This window comes from Cyphomyrmex costatus, unplaced genomic scaffold, assembly GCF_001594065.2.
Source record: "Cyphomyrmex costatus isolate MS0001 unplaced genomic scaffold, Ccosl1.0 scaffold141, whole genome shotgun sequence".
NCBI lineage: Eukaryota > Metazoa > Arthropoda > Insecta > Hymenoptera > Formicidae > Cyphomyrmex > Cyphomyrmex costatus.
In genome coordinates, this window is record NW_017275402.1 from 1,356,974 (window position 1) to 1,378,671 (window position 21,698).

At 34.5% G+C, this 21,698-nt stretch overlaps 2 protein-coding genes across 9 annotated transcripts in view; one reads left to right on the forward strand and one right to left on the reverse strand.

Moving 5' to 3' along the window:
* The window catches only part of by (focal adhesion protein tensin), a 203,418-nt gene that overhangs the window by 69,889 nt on the left and 111,831 nt on the right, over positions 1-21,698 (forward strand). For 6 of the 7 annotated variants that reach the window (XM_018551571.1, XM_018551570.1, XM_018551573.1 and 3 more), the window contains 2 exons: positions 11,500-11,608; positions 12,219-12,256. In XM_018551571.1, the coding sequence (XP_018407073.1) occupies positions 11,500-11,608; positions 12,219-12,256 (147 nt within the window). Of the gene's footprint in view, positions 1-11,499; positions 11,609-12,218; positions 12,257-21,536; positions 21,608-21,698 lie in introns of those variants that run through there. The other variant, XM_018551576.1, reaches the window with a different exon arrangement.
* LOC108783104 (uncharacterized) lies at positions 2,777-4,547 on the reverse strand. Of its 2 annotated transcripts, none has more exons than XM_018551582.1 (4): positions 4,274-4,547; positions 4,132-4,203; positions 3,304-3,386; positions 2,777-3,096 (listed from the first exon to the last, which is right to left on the reverse strand). In XM_018551582.1, the coding sequence occupies exons 1-3, from the start codon at positions 4,514-4,516 to the stop codon at positions 3,315-3,317; spliced, it is 387 nt and encodes a 128-aa protein (XP_018407084.1). In that variant the 5' UTR covers positions 4,517-4,547; the 3' UTR covers positions 2,777-3,096; positions 3,304-3,314. The 2 variants fall into 2 exon arrangements, with proteins under 2 accessions (XP_018407084.1, XP_018407085.1); XM_018551583.1 differs by having other exon boundaries at positions 3,063-3,096; positions 3,319-3,386.

Below are 21,698 nucleotides of genomic sequence, written 5' to 3' on the forward strand. Positions count from 1 at the left end.
AAGCCTATGCGATATCGCGACAGAGAAAGCACACTTGATGCCACTTGAATCGCTTGCCCGAGCTTTGAACTCGTGAGCGCATCTGACTTTCTGCATAAGCTTTATACTATAGGATCAAAGACGTAAAATCCGTAAATAGATTTTAGATTAAGGTATCATTATATTAAGAAAAAACTGCAGAACTCTCTGGCTTCAAACAGTTCAAACTTTTCACATATAGAAAACTGTGAGTCGTAAGAGAAGACAAACGATCGTTGTAAGAAGCAAATTATTGGGTTGTTCGGAAAGTAATTTCGTTTTTCTTTTTCAAGAAAATAAACTTTGAAACGAAACCAAGTCGTTTCATGAATGGTCGAATTTGACAAATTTAGTTTCGTAACAATTTTTCGTGTTGTTATTCGGCGGTTTGCTTTAATCAATGCTTTTATTTTGTCTTTACCAGCTTCAACTTCCAGAACGTGGTGCATCTTTAATATCAAAATTGTTGAAACAAAATTTTACAAACCAGTTTTGACACTGGCGTTCTAAACATCTTCTCCATACACTTCACATAATCTTTCTCTTGCTTGAACAGCATTCTTACGTTTTCGATAATAAAAAAGCAACATATGCCGAAAATGCTCCTTTTTATTTTCCATTTTAATACGACATAAAAAAAAAAACAATTGCACAGAACCAAAACAATTTTTTTTTATAAATAAACCTTGAAATGTTAGCTTTAAAAATATATAATTACAATATGATTTAGAATGAAGTTGACTGGTTAAAATACAATCAATGACACTCGTGGGAAAAAATGAAATTACTTTTCGAACAACCTAATAATTAAAATGATACATTTTAAAGATGTATGTCAACACCTAGCTAGTAAAATGACCATCTACATTAACTTGTAATCAATACTGATCGGTACAGTACACCATTGCACTTCGAGGCCGTTGATAACTCGATATTGTTTGATAAATATTGTTCACGTTATATTTTTTAACACAAACGTTTCGTATCCGAAATTTTGGTACATCAAGTTAATTAAAAAAAATTAAATACATAGTAAAGTGTTTAAAAATATGAAAAATTTGAATAAATTTCCTCTCTTGAAGAGGTTAAAAGAAGGTCAATAGCGATTTGCTACTGACAAATTTGAAAAAAGCAAAAAATTATTGAACAAAAAAAGCTTCTAAAAAAAATGATCCACAATCATACTGCGCGCGCATTTCATTAGTTGTGCCATATTGCCAAGTCTGAGAAGGTAGATATCAACAGAATGACATTTTCCTAAAATTCAGGTATTACAGATCAATTTTTTCTTAAATTATTCGGTAAATTTGTTATATTTTATGTGTTCGTTGGACATTCTTAGTTTATATCAATATGTTTTTTATTTCATTCTTATTATTACGAAAAATATTATACTAGAAAAATGGTCAAGTAAAAAATGTGAGCACTGTTTGTCATAAAAACACGTTACGGAATACTATTTTTGTAATTAATTTCTTGAAAACGGTACCGTAAATCGACTTAAAATTTTATATGTAGATACATGAATGAACACCTTAGTAAAATATTACAATAACATTAACACACACTTCGAGGTTCTGACATACATCTTTAAAACTTTTTCCAAGAATTTTTAAAGATTTATACACATTTGATTTTATTTTGTTTTTATGTGAAACAAAGTCATATTACGAAGAACGGGAGAACGTTCATCGTTCGTTCGATCAGAGATCTCTTGGTCGATCTAAGACATGTCCTGATCGTCCCGAAAGATCTCTTGGTCATTCTGAGAGATCTCTTGGTAATTGAGAAACATATCTTGGTCCTGCGAGATCACTTCGACAGTCGGAAAGAGTGCCAAATCTGTATTGACAACGCCAGTGCTTATTCCACTTTTTTTAAATTAATAAATAATTTGAACCGTATTGTGAAGCGTATCGTTTTCCGATGCGATGTCCACGAAACGGTCAAGATTATCGAATACCACGTGGGTATTAAACTCTTCAGACGTATTAATGCCGGCTGGTGTGGTTTGGTTGTCGTTACAACGTTGTGAACGTCATTTCTGTTTCAAGTACTTTCGCCAATATGTACCCGATTGCATATTGTCCATACCTTTTTAATCGGTAAAATCTTTCTGGAACTTGGTATCAATTTCATTGCCAATCCAAGGGTCAGACTTTTCGGTTCTAATTGATCTTTTGTTAATATTATGTAAATTATGTCACTGCACAAAGATTTTATTTTAATATAATCATCATCAGATTCCTTCCGTCGAATGTCCGGTCCTTGGATAAGATTGCACATGAATTCGAATAACTCTTCGGGAATGTCATATTCTGTAGGAATGATATCGTCTGCGGTTGAATTATCCGGCACATTTCTTTTCTTAATAGATTTTACAATCTGTCTCAATTCATAAGCTACTTCATCTCTTCTTTTCGTATCCTTTTCATCCGCAATCGTGGCCTCGGTAGCTAAAACGGAAATATCAAGATTCTGTAGATAAACGATTTTCTTTGCACGGTGTGCCCACGAAATCTCTATCGTTATCTGATCACCAAATTTCTTCATTATCTTGTTTTCCAAATGATCGGGACGATATTTTTGAAAGTCAACATCCTCAGGATCAATTTCACCTTCACCAAGCTCTAATAAAAGAGCTTTGTAGCGCGATAATAAATCGTTAAAAAACACAACCCTTTTTTTTGAAATTATTTCTAAAACTATGTATGCAGAAAGAGACTCAAAAGCTAATTTATGAACATTTTTGCTCTTATGCCAAGGTCTTGTCTTTGGATGTACTTCAATGCTTCGCTTCATTGCTAATCCATACGTGGAAAGGCAATTCACGTGATAATGGAATACTTTACTTGTACTTAATATCTCGAGAATCCGAGCATCTCCCTTTCTTTTTGCCATTTCTTTTAACTTACGCACGGTTTTCACGGAATGAGGAAACGTGACAAAACATTTTCGCTTCCCAGTTTTCTTTTGTATACATTGGCAAAATATACATAACTTTTTGTTTACGATAATCGTCTTTGTGTTATCCGATATTTGTTGCGTTGATTTCTGTCCATCACCGGGAGAAAGCTTCTAGAAAAAATAACAAAGAAACAAAATTTAATTATAATAATTTTAATTATTTTTATTTTATTTTATTTTATTTTTATTTATTATTATTTTAATCTTTTTTGTAATTTATATTTTATCTTTTCTTATTTTATTATTAAAAAAATGCCTCATCATGAATCTCGGATACAGAAGGAACTGAAAGATTATTCGATATATTGCTCGACTGACCAACAATTGAATTACCATGATCTTTCTTTTTCATGAACATTCGAAGTATTTGGCTGCACTTCAGTAAATGTAGAAGGATCATTCTGAGAAGTAAATAATATCATTTTTTAAATTAACTTTTTTCATACTTGAATTTTTATTTTTATGAAATTTTTATTTATTTAAATTTTATTTATAACAATTTGACTTGATTACTTTTAAAGTAATCACACATTTCAATAAATGTATTTTTTTATCTATTCTTATATTCCATTTTTTTGTTTTATATTTTTAAATTTTAGATTTTTTTAATTTCAAATCTTTTTTTATTTGATGACATTTAATTTATTTTTTCAATTATTTTTTAATTTTTCATTTTTATTTCCTTTTACTTCAATCATTTAATTTAATTTCATTTAAATTAATTTGACTTATTGCAATGTAAAGTAATAGTATTCATTCAGACGTATATTTATTTAATTTTACTGATTTTTGTTCAATCCTTTAAATTTTATTTTCAAATTAAAATTTTTTCATTTTTTACTTTTTGATTCTTATAAACTTTCAATTCATCAATTATGTACAATTCAATGTAATATTTCTTTTTCATTCATTCAAATAAATTTAATTTACTTAATTTATTATGCTCTTTAATTTCTTCATCTACTTTTTCTCCCTATGTGTTTTATTTGATGTTTATGATTTGTGAATTTCTTATTACTTCATTGATATTTCAATTGATATAAAATGGCAAATAATCTTTGAAATATTGAATTTAAAACGTTAATTCAATAAAATGGAATTTATTCACATTCAATTTCACTAAAATTGTAAATTTATTCAACGTACAGTGTGAAGTGCTGATTTTTTTTTTCTTCTGCCACGTTTTTCCGGGCCATGGATATCAGATTTGAGCTGCTCCTTAAAATATAGACATATTTAGTCCTGTACTTTGAAATTATACATGCAATTGACAAGACATTCAACTTACTGCTTGTGTTTTGCAAAACTCGTTAAATTCTTCTCTGTACTTATGCTTAAGACAACAAACTTTTTTATAACACGCCTTATGATGTCCCACTGTTCTTCTTAGCTTATGTGTCAATGTAATATCACTGTATTTGAAATGTTTTGAATGACGAAATGACAGCATCGAAACACACTTTTCAAACGCTTCATCACTGAATTTTAACACTCTTATTCCCTTATGACCACACAAGAAGCATCTTTTCATTTTGTTGATAACAAAAACAATTAAAAATTACTCAGATTAATGACGTCATTACTTGCTTATTTTGATAAAGTTATGACAATATGAGGTTCATAACCTCACTTTTAAAGTGAGTTTCTACGAGATTCAGTAAGCACACGGTCTCGATCTTGTGTAGTTTGTAGATAAAAACTCAGTTGAGTATCTCCCTTGTCAGAATGTAAAAAAAACGCGTATTCAATTGAGTTTTGATGATAATTCTCACAAGTGAGAATTATCTGAGAATCAATACAAATGGAAAGCAACTACTGTGACGTACATACATATAAAGTCGTGTGCGCATGTCAACCGTCAGTCGCTGCATCCTTGTTCACCACTCGGAGCCACGCCTTCACTTCTTCTCTCTCGAATTCGCTTTCGTCGGCAGGAGCGATTTTTTAAAACGATGGCACCCCTCACTTTGGACCAGATTTTAAAGGCAACCCTATTCCGTCGTAAAGAATAAACATTAAGCTTTGATCTAGTGCAAAAATTATTGAACTACGCGATAAATGTCTTTAATGAACAAAACCTACCTTTTTTACCCTGGCTGTTTTGTGATCACTATAAAGCACCTACCATTTTCATAATCTACAAATCCCCCCTTTCCAACTTCCTTAGTTTTATTAAACATATGGGTCATTCTTTCAAAATTTTTTAATCAAAAACGTCGTAATTAATGATATTCCTGATCACTTTTTTTTAGGCACCTTTGGGGTTTAGTGTTGCCCTCAAAACACGTACTTCGACTTTTTAAATACTTATTTCCTCTGCATACGCGATAGATGCGCGGTGGGATCCTGGACTATCCATACACTTCACATAATCTTTCTCTTGCTTGAACAGCATTCTTACGTTTTCGATAATAAAAAAGTAAAATATACCGAAAATGCTCCTTTTTATTTTCCATTTTTAATACACCTAAAAAAAAAACAATTGCACAGAATCAAAAAAATGAAGTTGGCTGGTTAAAAGTACAATTAACAACACTCGGGGAAAAAATTACGAAATTACTCTTTTCGAACAACCTAATAGTTAAAATAATACATTAAAAAATTTTTTAAATAAATTTTTAAAGATTTATACACATTTGATTTTATTTTATGTCTTTATGTGAAACAAAATCATTATATTATATTAATTAGTATATTATATAATCAATTTATTCAGCTTCTATGACAAATGAAAAAATACATAATAAAAATTGTTGCAAATTATATTTAAAGAAAAAAAATTTTGTTTTCGATTTTGAGTGCTGTTTTGTCGAAACATATTTTCTTTTAATATACTTTACAAGAATTTTTTTGAAAGAATTTGTATATTCTCGTTTCTTAACGTTCTGATAATTGAGATAGTATTGATGAGTAAATAAGAGACTTAAGATATTTTTGATAGCGTTGCCTTAGTAAATCGATGTACTTACTGCGGTTGATATAAGAAATTATTACTTTTTCACGTTAAAATATGTAGTTGAAAATGTAAAACTCTTATAGTTTACATACACAATTATACTTTTTAAATTACAAGAAGTTATATAAATTACATGTGCAGAATTTGTTATTGTATTTTCTCTATTTTCAATATTACTGACATTTCTAACTACTGTTTAATTCATTTTTGAACTAACTAATTTGATTTTTTTCTCATATGTTGTTGTAGAGAAATGCTACAGGTTTATATAAAATTTTCAACTTATAATAAATGAGTTATGAATAGGAAAAATTTTATCCATTCCACTGTATTATCATTATAACGGCACTACTAATTACAATTTATTGTTAGATTGCAATAGCTCTCTGAATTTATAGAAACAACAGGTTTAGAACCGCAGAACTTTGGCTCGTTTGAAATTCATTAAAACGACTGGCCCCATCGTATACATATATCACGGATTACACTAGACCGCACTACGTTATATACGTATTGTGTTCATTGAACGTGCGCAATGTTGAAATTACACGTTACATGATATATCGCACGATCCACTGAATCTATTATGAGATATAGTTATCCATTCGCGGCAAGGTGGATTATTCGTGATGCGATTCTAAATCAACTCGCTCGTTAAAGAAAATCTCTCCGTATCGTTTTATTTATGTATACTCCGTTTTTGTGTATCATGGAAGAAAAAACTTGTCTTGATTATAGAATACACACATGTATATGTTTAAATTTCACCGAAAAGTTGTTTGATCGTACGAGTTTTATGAACGAAGTAAAACTACTTACATAATTAAAGTCACTAGCAGAAGGAATATGCAATGGAAAGCAAACATCCGATAAAATTAATCAAAAAATTTCAGTTGTTTATAGAAACGCCAGTTAGTTTTATTAGCTTTCGCTTCATTTAAATTTTGTTATAAGAACGATCGAATAAAATAAATTAACATAACGTAGTAAAATAAACATTGAAAATACAGTATCTGCTTATACATAGAATAAAGTTAAAGTTATATGAGTTAAAGTTTAAGTTTTCTAAGGATAAGATTGTGGCGATGGAGAGGAATATGATGGAAGATAAAATCTTCTTAAAGGAATTTTAAGAGACGTAGAAGTCATAGAGTTTTAAAAAGGACAAGTCACGAAGTTTGCGAGATCCCATCGATTCCTTCCAATTTGCGAAGATTAAAGATCAATTAGATCCCGTATGAGCAATGACGGTACTTTATTTTAACGAAGTCATAGGTCCTGGAATATAAATGAATCCGGCGATTAGTTAGTAAGATATATGCATAATCATTACAAATTTTAACAGCGCAACGGATATTGTTACATCGTTCTTTTTTTTTTTTTTTCTTTTCTGCGGTACTCCCAGGAAGAGTCGTATGAACGTATCCGGTAATTAGCTGGCAAATTAGACACTCTATCATTAAGGGGGTTAAATTACTGCTAGAAGATCGCCATTGATCATTAGTACTAAACCACCGTTTTATCTTGACTCTTGCACTGCGTTTGAATTATAATGATCATTAAAAACGTAGAGAGTTTTGCGTAATCGTCACGAACAATTGGTAATTAATGCAACTATGATTATTACTTTCCTCTATATATTATAATATATGTTTGCCTAATAATGCATTTTATATCTGAGAATTTATGAAAGGCGTATTATTGGAAATATTACCAGAATACTATTAATTGGCAATAAAAAGTGTTAGATCCCCTCCAGTCTTTTTGACAATTTTTTACATACAATAGCAATAAAATATTGCGTATTATTAATTTTCTGTTTTATAACGGATTAATATAATAAGTGTATTATATTAACATTTGGTATTAAATATATTAAATAATAGAAAACAACAGAAGTTATAAATAAAAATAGTGTATAATAAAGTCATTGTGTTTAAGCTATATATATTAGGTTATTCGCGCGCTCGCGAAAAGTTCGTTTTAAATTTTCTAGCACAAAATAGTAGATTGTACATTTAAAAAATTATTCCACTCGATAGAGCAAAGTTTTAGTTTTAAGGTGATGCTGGACCCGCCTGTATTATCGATAAAACTAGTGTTTTTAATGTTTTCGTTCCTGTCTAATCTCTTCATAATGGTTTCGCAGAATAAAAATTTCCACGATTTAAATATTCATGCTAATATATCTGCCCCTGGTCTATATTATGTCCAAAGCTGGAAAAATATAAAATTACAGATTTCTTTATCCATTTTTATCTTCAGCGTTGGTCGCCATACTGAGCTTAAATGAATAAAGAAATCTGATTTCATACTTTTTGCAGTTTTGGACACAAAATACACCAGGGACAGGTACATTAGCCTGAATATTTAATATAAATCGTGGAGATGAAATTTTTATTCTGTGAAACTATTACGGAGAAATTAGACAGGAACGAAAATGTCTAAACGCTAGTTTTATCGGTAATACAGACGGCTTCAGCATCCTCTTAAGAATCTAATTTCTTAATTGCGGTACGATAATTTTTAACGGAGTTATGAGTAATTAAAATCAAAATGTTCCTTTACTTAACTCGTGAATAACTCAGAATCAAAAAATCGTAGAAACATTTTTAAAAAACGATTTTGTAGAAAAAGTTTCTAGCTTTCACGATAGGTAGTCGAACATTTTCAAAACTTTTTTTAGGGTGGCACGTGAAAGATCTACAAAATGAAAAGAAAGGTTTCATATTTTTCTGCTCATCATTTTTTATATGTTAAACATTGTAAAACTCACAGAAACTAAAAAAATATGTAACTTTTTGAAAGTAGAGATTTTAAACTTTAAAACCCTTTTTTTGAATTCAAATTTTGTTCATTTTTTACGAAGGTATATATACTACAAAATTGTTACAAAATTAAAACGAACTTTCCGAATTAATAATTTCCAAAAAAATGTATATTTATTCCAAAGAGTGTACATGATATGTACTGGCATTGTGAAAATTATTTTTATGTTGACAAAACGTGTGCACCATTATATATTATTATTTAGAGATAAATCAGCCATAGAATAATTTGGACAAAATTTTGCAGTGTTGATGATGAAATTTTGTGGCCATTCGGCGAAAAACGATACAAAAAGGAACGTGTGTTCCTAGCGCACGTGTTTCACGATGCTAATAGAAGTGATAATTACGAAATATTACATGGTGATAATGACGCAGTACTTTGTAATTTGCAACAACGCATCCATTGCCAACCGAGGTTGGAAACAAATTCATCATATATAACAAAATTAACACATTACGACGGGTCGTGTGAATTTTATTTATTCAAAGATGTCTCTTTCTGTATCTTAAATGCGTTTCATTTTTCTCGTGTCTTAATTAACTCGTTAACAGTCGTTTTATTGCTACGCTGCACATACGTCTTGTGATGATTAAACCCGCTAAATATCCGCACCAAAGAAGACATGCGTGTGCAGCATTCACGAGTCTTTCGCAGAGACCATAACGAAGCAGTACTCGTGCATCGCGATGCATTCTGCTCTATATAGTTTAAAATATCATTTTCTGTGAAATATGAGTTTTTTAAAGAATAATGTTTCTTTAAATAAATAATGAATCTGTTATGGAGTCCTTTTTAAAGCATCATGTATATTTTAAAGGTATATCAAGTGTAGAGTCTCTACAGTAAAAGTGAAATTGGAAATGTATATATTTTGTATAAAAATGAATGTTATATAGACATGAAACAACTCAGTAAGATCAATATTTATACTCGTATTTAGCAACACAGCTGTTTAAATGAAAAATTTCTCACTTTATCTTAACTATTTTTTAAAAACATGTCTTTAAATAAGAGAAGGATTCCTATTTTTGTTCAACGTAGATAGAATATTTGATAAAATTTGTATACAAATTTGTGAACACATTTTTTAATCTTATATTATAATATATAAACGTTAATTGCCGAATTTAAAACACAATTATAAACTGAAGCTAAAAATAATTATTACAAATTATATTGATTGTCAATTTAATGTCATTTTATTTATAATTAAATTTTATTAATAGTTGTTTATATTTAGTATTTATTAAAATAATTTTCTATTTAGGTTTTAAATCACTTAGTTTTTTTGTATTACTTCCAAATACAATTTTTAAAAATCTGTAATTGTTTATTTTGTTAAAAAGTATATAACGTATCCTTGAATATGTACCATCTATAGTAGAATGTTTTTGTAGAATCCATTCCTATATATATTTTCAAACAATCTGCATGCAATTGCTCACTCGTGCTTCATGGAGCGCGACTCGCCGGCACCGTAATTCGTATTCAAATCCGCGTTTTCCTCTGCGGGGCTTCGATCGAACGTGGGTGAAAAGACGGGATATTTCTCGAAGAAGAGGACCACGTGCATCGCGTGTTCGTAATCGGAGGCCGCGCTTCTTCACGGAAGATGCAATGCGCCTCGAGCGCTTATTTGCGCATAACTTCGCGAACTGCGCCTCCCCCGATAGAGTGCTGCGCATCGGCTTAAGTACTGTTAACAGGTTGACTGTCGTACTGGGAGTCATAGAAGCGAATGTTCCGCCAGCAGCGTATCCGGGGATAAACGCGATCCTAATGAATGGCTGTTCTGTTTTCTCAATTTATGCACCGTACGCTCGAAAGCCTTCTCCCATCTACGGCCGCAGAAAAGCCACACATGAGAATGATTATAATTGCCGCAAAACGCGCGCAGTCGAGATTCTCGGAGCAGTGATTAAGTGGAGCTGATCCTTGGTTTGTTATGTGATTAATTGTAAGAGCTCGTTACGCGCCGGCAGTATTGCAAACGGGCGCTGCATTCTGATTTTTTATTCTACGAAAAGTTCGTTACGTCGATTATAGTGTTATGGTTTTATAAATTCATTTAAATTCTTTTGATGTTAAGAATCTTTTTATTTTTCTTCCGTTACACTAAGATTAATCCAGAGGTGATGAATTTTATTAAATATGGCGTAGGATATTAAATAATAACAGGCTAATAAAATCATTTATTTTCAGATATTTAGTTTGACATCACTGAAAAAAAAGATTGTGGCTGCAGCAACCAATTAAAACTGCTATGTTATATTTTACCATCTAATTTGTTGCAGCAGCCAATCTTTTCTTTTAGCGTGCACTAAGATTTAGAAATATTATAATAATATAAATGTTTTATGTTAGATATGATAGATAAATTTGTGTTTCAATATGGATGTTGGTCTTACAACCTAATAATTATAATTATAAATGCTTCATCACGATAATGCGTTCAGAACTGGAGTCAAGACTTGAAATCTGTGACCTCGTTTCAAGCATGAGGCGTTTCCCCCTCAAATACCACCTCTGTTAAACAGACTCCTCATTTATAATGCCGTGTCTTAACGAGGTTAATCGCTCGGGAAGGTTCTTACGACTAATTGATCGATGTCGACAAAAAAGTCGGTCGCGAAAAGCATGAAATGGCGTTTGTCAATGATGCTTCCTTTTTTGATCACCCAAAATGATCATCGCAATAATTGGATCCTCCTTTTGCTGTGTTCCAGAGTGACTTTGAACCCCAATGTCACGTGTTCCGCACCAAGCAATTGCGCAAACCACGACCATGTCATTTATGCCACCAGGCGGTGATCAAGCAAGCTTCCTGCTGCAGAGGTGAGTCGATAACATCATTCCCTTCAGGGCAATGAAGAAGTGGGTAACAGCTGGCTCTCGTCGGTAGTACTATCGAATCAATCGTTGATACGGAAGCTTCGAAGAGTGCCGGTTAAAACAAAATTGTTGTGGGGATGAAACTCGACATTTTTCTTTTTATTATTATTATTAGCGTTATTACTGGTATTACGTTTCATTGCCCTGCTTTAGATTACACGAGATGATTACTACGATTAATGTAGAGATGCATCCTCGATCATACGCACGTTTGTGTACGCGCGTGAAAGCTGGGTCGGACTGATCACAGCTGTATTTACTAGTAGGCAATTAGCATGATTGTAAGTTAACATGCCGCGTAGATTGAAGAAGCGATTATAATGCTTACAATAATGATGGTTTTAATGATTTGTGCATCGTGTGCTGATGATGAAATATAATAAAATTACTTATCGTTTAATTAAAATTTATTTAAATACAAATGTAACGACATATAAATCTAACTAAAAAAACTAACTGAATTTAACTATAAAAATTAATATCGAATAAAAATTAAGATGGACAAATCCATAATCATCATGTCACTTATTTGCACTTTTTTTTTTTATTTCAGTGTGCAAGTACATCTGCCATAAGACATGTGAGGATAAGGTACGTAATCTTATTTATGGGTATTCTTTTCAATAGTTGTATTCCGTTTCTCCAACGTGACAAATATGAGCGTTCCGCAAACGCAAACGCGGCGATTAATCTGTCATGAATATGTCACTTCTTCTAAGCGCGCGACATTTGTAATCAAGACGCTCCTTCTTGGAAGGTTTATGACAGACTGGAGCAAAGATCACACTTCCACGTACACGAAGAGTCCCCTCTCCTCCTCAACCGCGATCTTCCGCGTACTTCCTGGTACTTAAACAAACCCTTTGGGAGATGTGCTGAGCCGAGGCTCAAGTTGATAATGATTACGTGCATCTGTTTTCAATTTCTGTCACGCGTGAACCAAAAACATTGTGATTTCAGTATGTAAAATAATTTTTTTATTTTTGTGTTATCTAAATTATAAATGAATAATACATAATTATTTAAAAATATAATCAATCAATAATAATAAGACTCATTTGAATAAATCTTTGTGTACGAGCAATATCTTATCAGAATCGAACACTGGCTGTTGTGTAGAAAATGTGAAGTTTTATTAAAATTTGATAAATACATACGTTTCGATCCACAATTCGGATCTTTATCAATGTTTCGTTATGAAAGTTATTATGATAGCAGTGTCATATGTATTTATCAAATTTTAATAAAACTTCACATTTTCTACGCAACTATATAGTGTTCGACTCGGATAAGGCATTGCTCACACATACACAATAATTATTTAATTTTATTTATATAGTTAATAACATAATTCACATAATACAGAATACATATACATATTTAACATCCCTACCTATTCACTGTGCCATATTGTGACATTGGAAGCGAGAAAAATAAAGAAAATTAAGAGAATTAAATTAAACTCTAAAGAATATAAATAAAAAAAAAATTAGAAGTACTTATAAGAGCCAACATTGGCTGTTTATGTGATATAATATGTACAAATTTTATTTTATATTAATTTAAAACATTTAATCGTTTCGATCTTATGTTTTGGGGTTATATTTAGATCATTTTTTCTTTTGAAGATGACGTAAGGTCGCAATGTTTAATTATTTGTTAATTTATGTATGTAATAAAAAAATTTATTGCATATACGAGTATATACGATACATCTAGTGTTGGCTCCTTATTGGTACTTGTAACTTATTGATAAAGAAAATTCTTGCAAATTATATTAAAATGTAAGTATTTTTTAATGGAATATTCGCATTTGACGGAATAGATTTGTAAAACGTACCGGAAAAATCTTTTTGTATTTCGATAATTTATTTATAAATAACCATATGTTTGAAGTTGAATTATGCTTAACAAAAAAAGGAAACAAACTATATACATATGATAGCAGTTAAATTAATCAAATATTAAGATACGATTTTATTTTATTTCGAAACAAAAAGAGAGTTATCGAAATATTTGACAATTATACTCTATATCAAATACAAATTGTTTCATTGAAAAATATTTCTAATTTGATATATTTTGCAAGAATTTTCATTACATGTTTTCTCGCTTGTAATATCATCGATCTAAAGGTCCGTGATGAATGGTCAGGAGCCTTAAGTCTCTGTAAGTATCTAAGATAATAGAAAGCTAGCGATAATAAGAAAGCTATAACAAGCGTCGAGAGATTTAATATCTCTGTTAACGTCACATAATTTCGCAGTCGTTGTACCTACTTCTCTCGCAGTAATAATCATCTTTCTCACGGCCTAGGGGTCGATGGCGCGATAACAAAATAGCCCGGATTAATGATTAGCTTCCATCGTTTTTCATCTATGCGTGAAGTTAAACCTCCGTCGCGCGCTTTAATCCAAAAAGTACGTCGATATCTTAACTGATGAGATTCTCTCGGTTCCCCGAACGGTTCTTCACTCTGACGTCTCGACCAGGCGGGCGTGTATGCACGCCGGTTTCATGTATATGTCCCTGGTACGTGCGTGTGAGCTCCTTACGTGAAATGCTGTGTGGGTTCAGTCACCGCTGCGCGGGCAGGGCACGAGCCTTACTTACCTTACCTTTCTCGTATCTCCAAGTACTTCTATGTCACGCTCGCGCACGAGGAGAAGAGTACCGAATGTACCCGTACGCTTGTCTCTAGCACGCGCTTGTATCAGGTCTGACTGTTGTGAGTGTCGACGGGAGGATGAACGTTGCCGGACATGGAGAGGAACGTGCGTCAGACACGAGAAGTGCATGCCGAGTGCAGGCAGAAGAGCACGACTTCCTCCGGTAAAACCCGTAAAACCAGCGGGTGCGGTCGTTCCGCTTTGTTGCGGCACTCTTTGCCGGAAAGGACGGATTAATCCTGTCGTTACCTTAGGATAACGGTGGATAAGCGTACAGGAAGCGTAATCCTTTTGGCTCATTCGAATGTTCTCAGACCGCGTAACACGAGGGCGCTCGATTACCCTCACAGGCTAGCAAAAAGTTGCTAGACGTTATTAGCATTATTTCCACCAGGAAATCACGCTCGTTTGGTTTCTGACTTTACGCTTAAATATTCATTTTAATTAATACATAACTGATAATCTATAGGATAAAATTGATTATTACGACTTCGTGTCACGTGATCCACGCTAGAGTTTCTGTTTAGCTCGTTTGATATTTTGTTTATAAAAAGAAAATTATAAAATAAATTTTGATCACATGTGTAGATATATAATTATGAGATATTATGATATAATATTAGTACATTAGACTTTCTTCTTTATAAAAAACATTAAACATTAACATTTTCTCCAAAGTATTATATTTTAAACGTTTAATAGTTAATTAAATTCTAAAAATTTTTTTGTGCTGTGTGTGTGTGTGTGTGTGTCTATGACATACCGTTGGCAGAATTTATGTAGCTGAATTTTGAGTAAACTGAAGTGAAATGAATAGAAAATTATATTTTTAATTAATTTCAACATGTTTTAGAAATAAAAATTTATTTCTAAATAAAGTCTATAATATTTAAATTGCACTTTTAAATGTTATAAACAAATTTTTATTTCTAAAACATGTTGAAATTAACTAAAAATATTATTTTCTACAGATTCCAAATGAATTTTAGTTCATGATTATATGACTTATTTTTATAAAATTACAGTTGTTTAAATTTTATCTTCCTGTACATAAATGTGCGTATAATTCAACAAAAAATTACTTTTTTCCTCTTTGAAATGTTACACCCTGAAGATTTTTGCACTGAATAATGCTGTTATCAGAATTTGAGAATATCAAAATTTTGTTTTTAGGATGATTAAAGAACTCGAATTTATTATTATTCCTCAATTTAAAAATCTTAATATACTACGCAAATTCTGTCAATGACACTGTGTTTATTGTGATAAATTTTTGGAATATATATTATGGCATTTCGAATAGAAAAAAATTACTTTTTGTTTGAACAGTGTAATTTAGAATTTTTTATTATGAATTTTTTATAACAATTATAATAAACAAACAAAAATATCGATGGACAAGTTATTTAAAGCTGTCGCGGTGAAATGTATTCCCAAAGTATCCTCGAAACTTAAATACAAAAAATCATTTGAATAAGAATACATTTGCAACTGATATAACGAGTTTGTTAAGAGAAGAGAATTGTGCTGAATATATAAGACGTCGTTCGACGTCGAAATGTCATGCTGCTCCAAAACACTCGCTATTACCTGCTCAAAGTTACCGCGAAATTAACGATAGCGATCAAATGACATTTCGTGTACTCTAGAAAAATGTCAGAGGGCTATAAACGGGTTCGTAGTAATTGCCAAGGTCGTCATAAGTATCGTCGATTGATCGGCGGATCCGGCGGCATCCGGTCCTTCGACGTGATTACAAACGTACGATCATTAGTAACGCGGACTCATTACGCTTACGAGCGGTAGACGAGCGTCATTGCTCTTCTCTCGATGAAAAACGCATAATTGCCTGCCGACCGCGTCGTAAAAATACTACATCATATCCGCCACAGAGGTTCGAGATAGTTATAGAGAAATGAGAAAGATTTCAGCAAACGGTCGCAAAAACGAAGACGATAAACGAGAATTATTACACCTAATAAATAACACTGATATCATATAAAAACTTTATCTAATAAATACATAAATATTAAATTACAAATTGCTCTAATATGTATAATAATTTTATGATTAATTTTGAGTATTAATTTCATATTAATACCGAAACTATATTAATATGTAATTTCGAAAGCCAATTAATTAAATTTCATGGCGACGGCGCATTGTGACATAATATGATATCAAATGATATGCAACGACACTCTTCTACGCCACTGACGTAAACGTGCACACTCGCTACTTTGCTTGCTAGAAGTACGATACCTCGTATGAAGCTTATACACGCCGAGACGCGTGAAGTCTTCTATCGGTATACACGGTGTCTTAAGTTCAAGGTGACGAGAGACGCGGTAAATATCCCATAGGTACGTTCGAGAATCTCGAAGACGCGTGTGGCGAATTACATCATATCGCTGAGGAGGAGAAGAGGTCGATATCACACAACAATACCACGAAGAGATGAGCTGCGGTTTTGCTCCTGGGCCAATGTAACTCCTGGAAGGAAGCAGGACCTGTTTCGAATTTCAAAACTCACGGTACAAACGTGACACACATGGAATTCCGACCTGGCAATTTTATCTCCTCCGGTCAGGGCGCAATAGGCGATATAGAAGCTGAAAGTAACGAGCACGTCATATCGGACGCATTCGAGAAAGCTCTTATTTCAGAGAAACGGTGTTTATATTTCAGCGTAGTTTGGAATCGCCGTTTCAGGCTACTCGTTTGATTTTCTGCTCTGTCGCAGATAAGCGCGCCTAATCGCCGCGGATTATGGTAGCGGTGTAAATAATGATCGCGTGCTGAATATATTCCGCATATTGCTCGACGTGCTCGATCATGACGGTGCTCTTTACACTTCAGTTACAAGAATAAGAAATGTAATGACCGGAAAATATCAATAAACCGAGGGAAATTTAAGTTGGTGTACAATGATTGGCTGATGGATAAAACACGAAACGGCTACTAGTACTTTATGACGTTCACTGAACTCCGGAACCGACATTTCAATTATTTTAGGTCCAATTGCGCCAACATTATTTTGACTTTAAGTGAAACTTTCCTCTTTCTCTCTTCTTTCTTTCTCTCATCCGAGAGAGGGGGGGGGGGAGAGAGAGAGAGAGAGAGAGAGAGAGAGAGAGAGAGAGAGAGAGAGAGAGAGAGAGTTGTATGTGTGTGTTTTAAGCTTCGCTTAAAGTTAAAATAACATTGATGCAATCGGGCTTTCGTGATTTATTTTGAGTTTAGAGAATTACAGCTTAAATCGTAATTTTCTCTAACGATCTCTTGAAACTTTTAGCAGACAGTGTACTTGTAGGGTAGATGTTGGTACACCACAATGGTATCGCGAGAGATATGGCTTGCTCCTCCCTCGCCGGTGTATCTCTCGCGAGGTATTGATATCATCGTAACTCGGCCGCTCCTCCTGGAATTCCAGATAGAGTGAGTTGAGAGCCGCTGGCCGATGGAACGAACTAACGAACGACATCATTCGTCGGATATGGAGAACCGGAGATTTCCTTCGAGATCGAAGGTCATACGATTCTCGCCACGTCCCTGTGCGAACCACCTTTTTCTCCACCCACCCAGTACTCTCCCTTTTTTTTATCGGTCCCGAAATCTCCGCACACCTCCAGGCTACTTCGCTTGCATACGAAGTCATCCTTGATGACCGCCACGTCTCGTACATTCTTTTGAAATATCAAGATTTCTTACATCCGAGATCTCTAGCTTACTTATTTCAAATATAAGAGCGTTCTTATCCACGATCAATTGAAAATTGATTATTTTTATTTTATTTTGAAGTATACGAACTATAAGATTAAAAGATTTCCAGTTCTTAAGAAAGGAAAAAATTTGCATATATATAGGAGAAGTTTAGATTCTAATAACCAAAGTGTCTACTACGACCTATTGATCCCAAGATTCTATAATTTCAGAACGTAGCAATACATAAAGTTTTTTTGACAATAGTAGATCATTGATATAATGCAAAATATATATTTAATACAATCCATTATTATTTACTGAATTAATATAATAATATAATAATTATTAGATTTGGTTCAAGAGATTTCAGTAAAGCATACTGAAATCGGAAGCTTGTACGAATATAATCGAGGCATCATCACTGTAACCTTAAACCTTAATCCCGCGATACATCCTTGTTCTCTACTCCGCTGGTGAACTGGTAGCCAGCCGACACTCTCTGTAGGCAAGCCCTTTTAGTGCCCTGCACATCGCTGAGGCTTTTCTCCGGCATGGAGCATCGTCCAACCTAACGTTGTAAACCGCGTCAAGTACCAAACCGGCGATAGCTATACCATACCTGGCGATACCAACGGTGTGTACCAGGCTCGAGCTTCCAGGATTGTAAACAGGCGGCAAGAACCGGGGAAACCAGACGGTAGGCGATGTCGTAGACCCCTTCTCCACGACATCTCGGCATTTCTCCTCCCGCCTGCTGACCCCCTAGGCCTTGTATCTTGGCGCGCACGGTAGTACAGCTGCAGCTGCACTGATATTAACCCGAGGTTCTCCTATGAGACGAGTGTGAGACCGCAGGTATAACGTAATGGCGGTCGCACTCGATCGGGGAAAACTTGGCGGGGGAGGTGGAGGGCTGGTTCTCATAAACGTGAGGTCACGGGAGATCTCCGCAGGGTAGGAGCACACGAGGAGGGATGCATGCGAGGAGGGGGGGGGGGAGAGGTAGGGAAGTGAAGAAGGGTCGGATCGTGCTTGGTAAGACGCCTGTGTGATGTTCGTTTACTTTGACGGGGATGCCGGATTATCGGCTTTGCGGCAAGATCGATTTGCCCTTTGAGTCTGAACCCTTCCGCGTTGAGGAGCAGCTATGATTCTGCTAGACGCTTTGAGATGTTATTGGTTAAGTGAATTCAGGAAATTACGGGCAATCAATGGCCACCGCATATAATGAGGGTAGATTATAAAAAGTAGCAAAAAATGTCTCATTAATTTTTAATAATTTCATTATTGGATAACAAAGTCAAAAGTCATTCTTAAGATTATAGCCTTATTTATTAAATAATTTTTTCCGTTTCGATAGTTACCGTAGAATAAAATATATAATTTTTTGCTGCGAGAGGAAAAGCCGATCCGAGTTAATCATCTTGGTACATGAACTTTAACCGCTTGTACGCATAAAATGCTTCATCTGACATCTCCACTCGTACGATCGCCGGGACGGCGCGATATAATTTTTCAGCGTAATCACGCGCGTTCGACGAAAGGGCAATTATTATGATTCAGCGTAAACAATGAATTATACACGGGACGCATTAAGTTAAACGATCGTGACATTTTGTCCTCGTCGTTGTACGCGAATTACTCCGAGCTGAGTCGTGATCTCGATACACGCACATGCATCATTCAGACGTGTATCGGTCGCACGTTTTCGGATCGCGGAAGGGAAAATGTGCGATGCGATCGCGTGCGAGGGTTGTAACGGGATTCCGCCGAGTCCGTGGTGATTGGACCGATCGATTGAGAATCGAACGGCGATCGGCAACGAGCGAGATACAAAAAAATGTCGCAGCGTCTCCCGTCGTGACACTCACTACGCCGTATCGTGTGTTGCGCGAACAGATTAATGACTGATAACGGTTACGATCGGCATTCGAGATCGGATTAGGTTCAAAAGAAACTGCATCTATTGAGAGAGTCTGATCTGGAGATGTAGAGAGCAATATTTTATGGCTTGTTTACTTTTAAAGCTTAATTCAGTTTCTATGTAAATTCAATATATTGTGTGAATGTTATTTCTCTGATACCTAGAATATGTCGCGTTCTAATTATATCTAAAAAGTGTTTAAAAAGTATTAAAGAAAATAACGCTTTTGAAATTCTGACATAAGTAGTTGTCAATAAATATTTCTTTGGGATCGGTAAAAACTGTTATAAAAGTTATAAAAGTTTTTTGTTTGCAAAATATTTTTATCGCTATAGTTTATTTGATGCTATACAAATGTTTCGAAATATTTTGTGGTCAATTAATAAAATTCTTTTTCTCAATTAATTATCGAATGCTTCGAAGTATTTACAGCTCAAGTGATACCATACTCTTTGTTTCTATATGGAGAGAATAATTTAAAAAAATAATAATTTTCTACTCATATACATAAAATGTTATCAACAAATTTTCGCTTCATATACAATATAAAGTTACTTCATTTTCGAAAAATAAATTTTATAACATTCAAAAAATGTTTTATTCGCAATTTAAATTGAATCATGTCTATGTATACAAAGTCTAAGCTCGGCATCTTCGAAAATTTCATTTCCGGATTGTCGGTGTCGAAGGTTTAAAAATCCTTTTCTTCGGCATGTTTTATGAGATCGGCATGTTAACACAGGGCCGCCCGCGCATGCCGCAACATCGTGTACACGAGAACGGGTTATTAACTTGCGGCAACGAATTTTCAAGCGGCGTATTTGGTGGGGTGTCTACCTGCGGCGATAGCGATGGGTTCCGTGCACGCGCGCCGCGGCGCTCTCCAGTCCGCGAAGAGCGCTCCGACGCGAAGGACGTGGGAAAGATCGATTCGCCGTCGTAGCGCGGTTCTCACTTCGTTTCAGTCCTGTGACGAGACCGGCACACGACCGGCGAGAAACCGGCTCCGAAAATTGCCACCTAAACGGCGACACGAAAAAAACAACTCGTCTTTGAAGCGGTCTCACGTGGACGATTCATTGACGAGATATTGTTTGCACAATTCTTCTAATTGCCGAAGCAATGTGAATGTGTCATAAATCAGTGATGATCCAAAGAATCAAAATGACGATTTATTGGATGTAAACTCTAAGCGTGCGTCTGGTGCATAAGTGCACTTTTTGGCGAGTGTCGATCGATCGGTATATATCGAACGGTACAGAGATTCGCGGTGAACGCTGTTGAGAGGGATCGCGGACAGTACTCGAGACAACGGTTCCTCGACCACTCCACATTCTTCTGCTCGTAAAGGAGATAAGTCGCCTGCGTCGAGTAACCGGTCGTCGTTGCGATCGATCTCTCGTTACCCCTCGGATCGATGCAAATCTCCGCCGAGGGTCGTCGAACTCGGTGTTAACGGCGACCTTGGCGTACACTCGAAAATCGAGAGTCCTCGTGAAAACGCGCGCGCGTGCCAAGGACGAGATGCGCCATTTTCGAGAACCGATGCAGGGAGGTGAACGATCCTCGGAGTGTTTCGCCGCAGACCGGTAATGGGATACCAGAGGTGACGGCAAGATGAACGGTCACGGCTCCACCAATGAGGTACTCGAACTGCGTACGGTTTCTTTCCCTCTTTCTTCTTTCGTTGTATGTCTTGCCGCCTTATTTTTTTTGTCCCCTCTTCCATCGTATG

What these genes read in the sequence shown, in the direction of transcription:
- LOC108783104 (XM_018551582.1), bottom strand. Translation starts at nt 4,516, where the DNA reads ATGAAAAGATGCTTCTTGTGTGGTCATAAGGGAATAAGAGTGTTAAAA. An exon ending in AGTTTTGCAAAACACAAGCA is followed by an intron (nt 4,204 to 4,273) that starts GTAAGTTGAATG and finishes CTATATTTTAAG; the next exon opens with GAGCAGCTCAAATCTGATAT. An exon ending in AAAAATCAGCACTTCACACT is followed by an intron (nt 3,387 to 4,131) that starts GTACGTTGAATA and finishes TTTACTTCTCAG; the next exon opens with AATGATCCTTCTACATTTAC.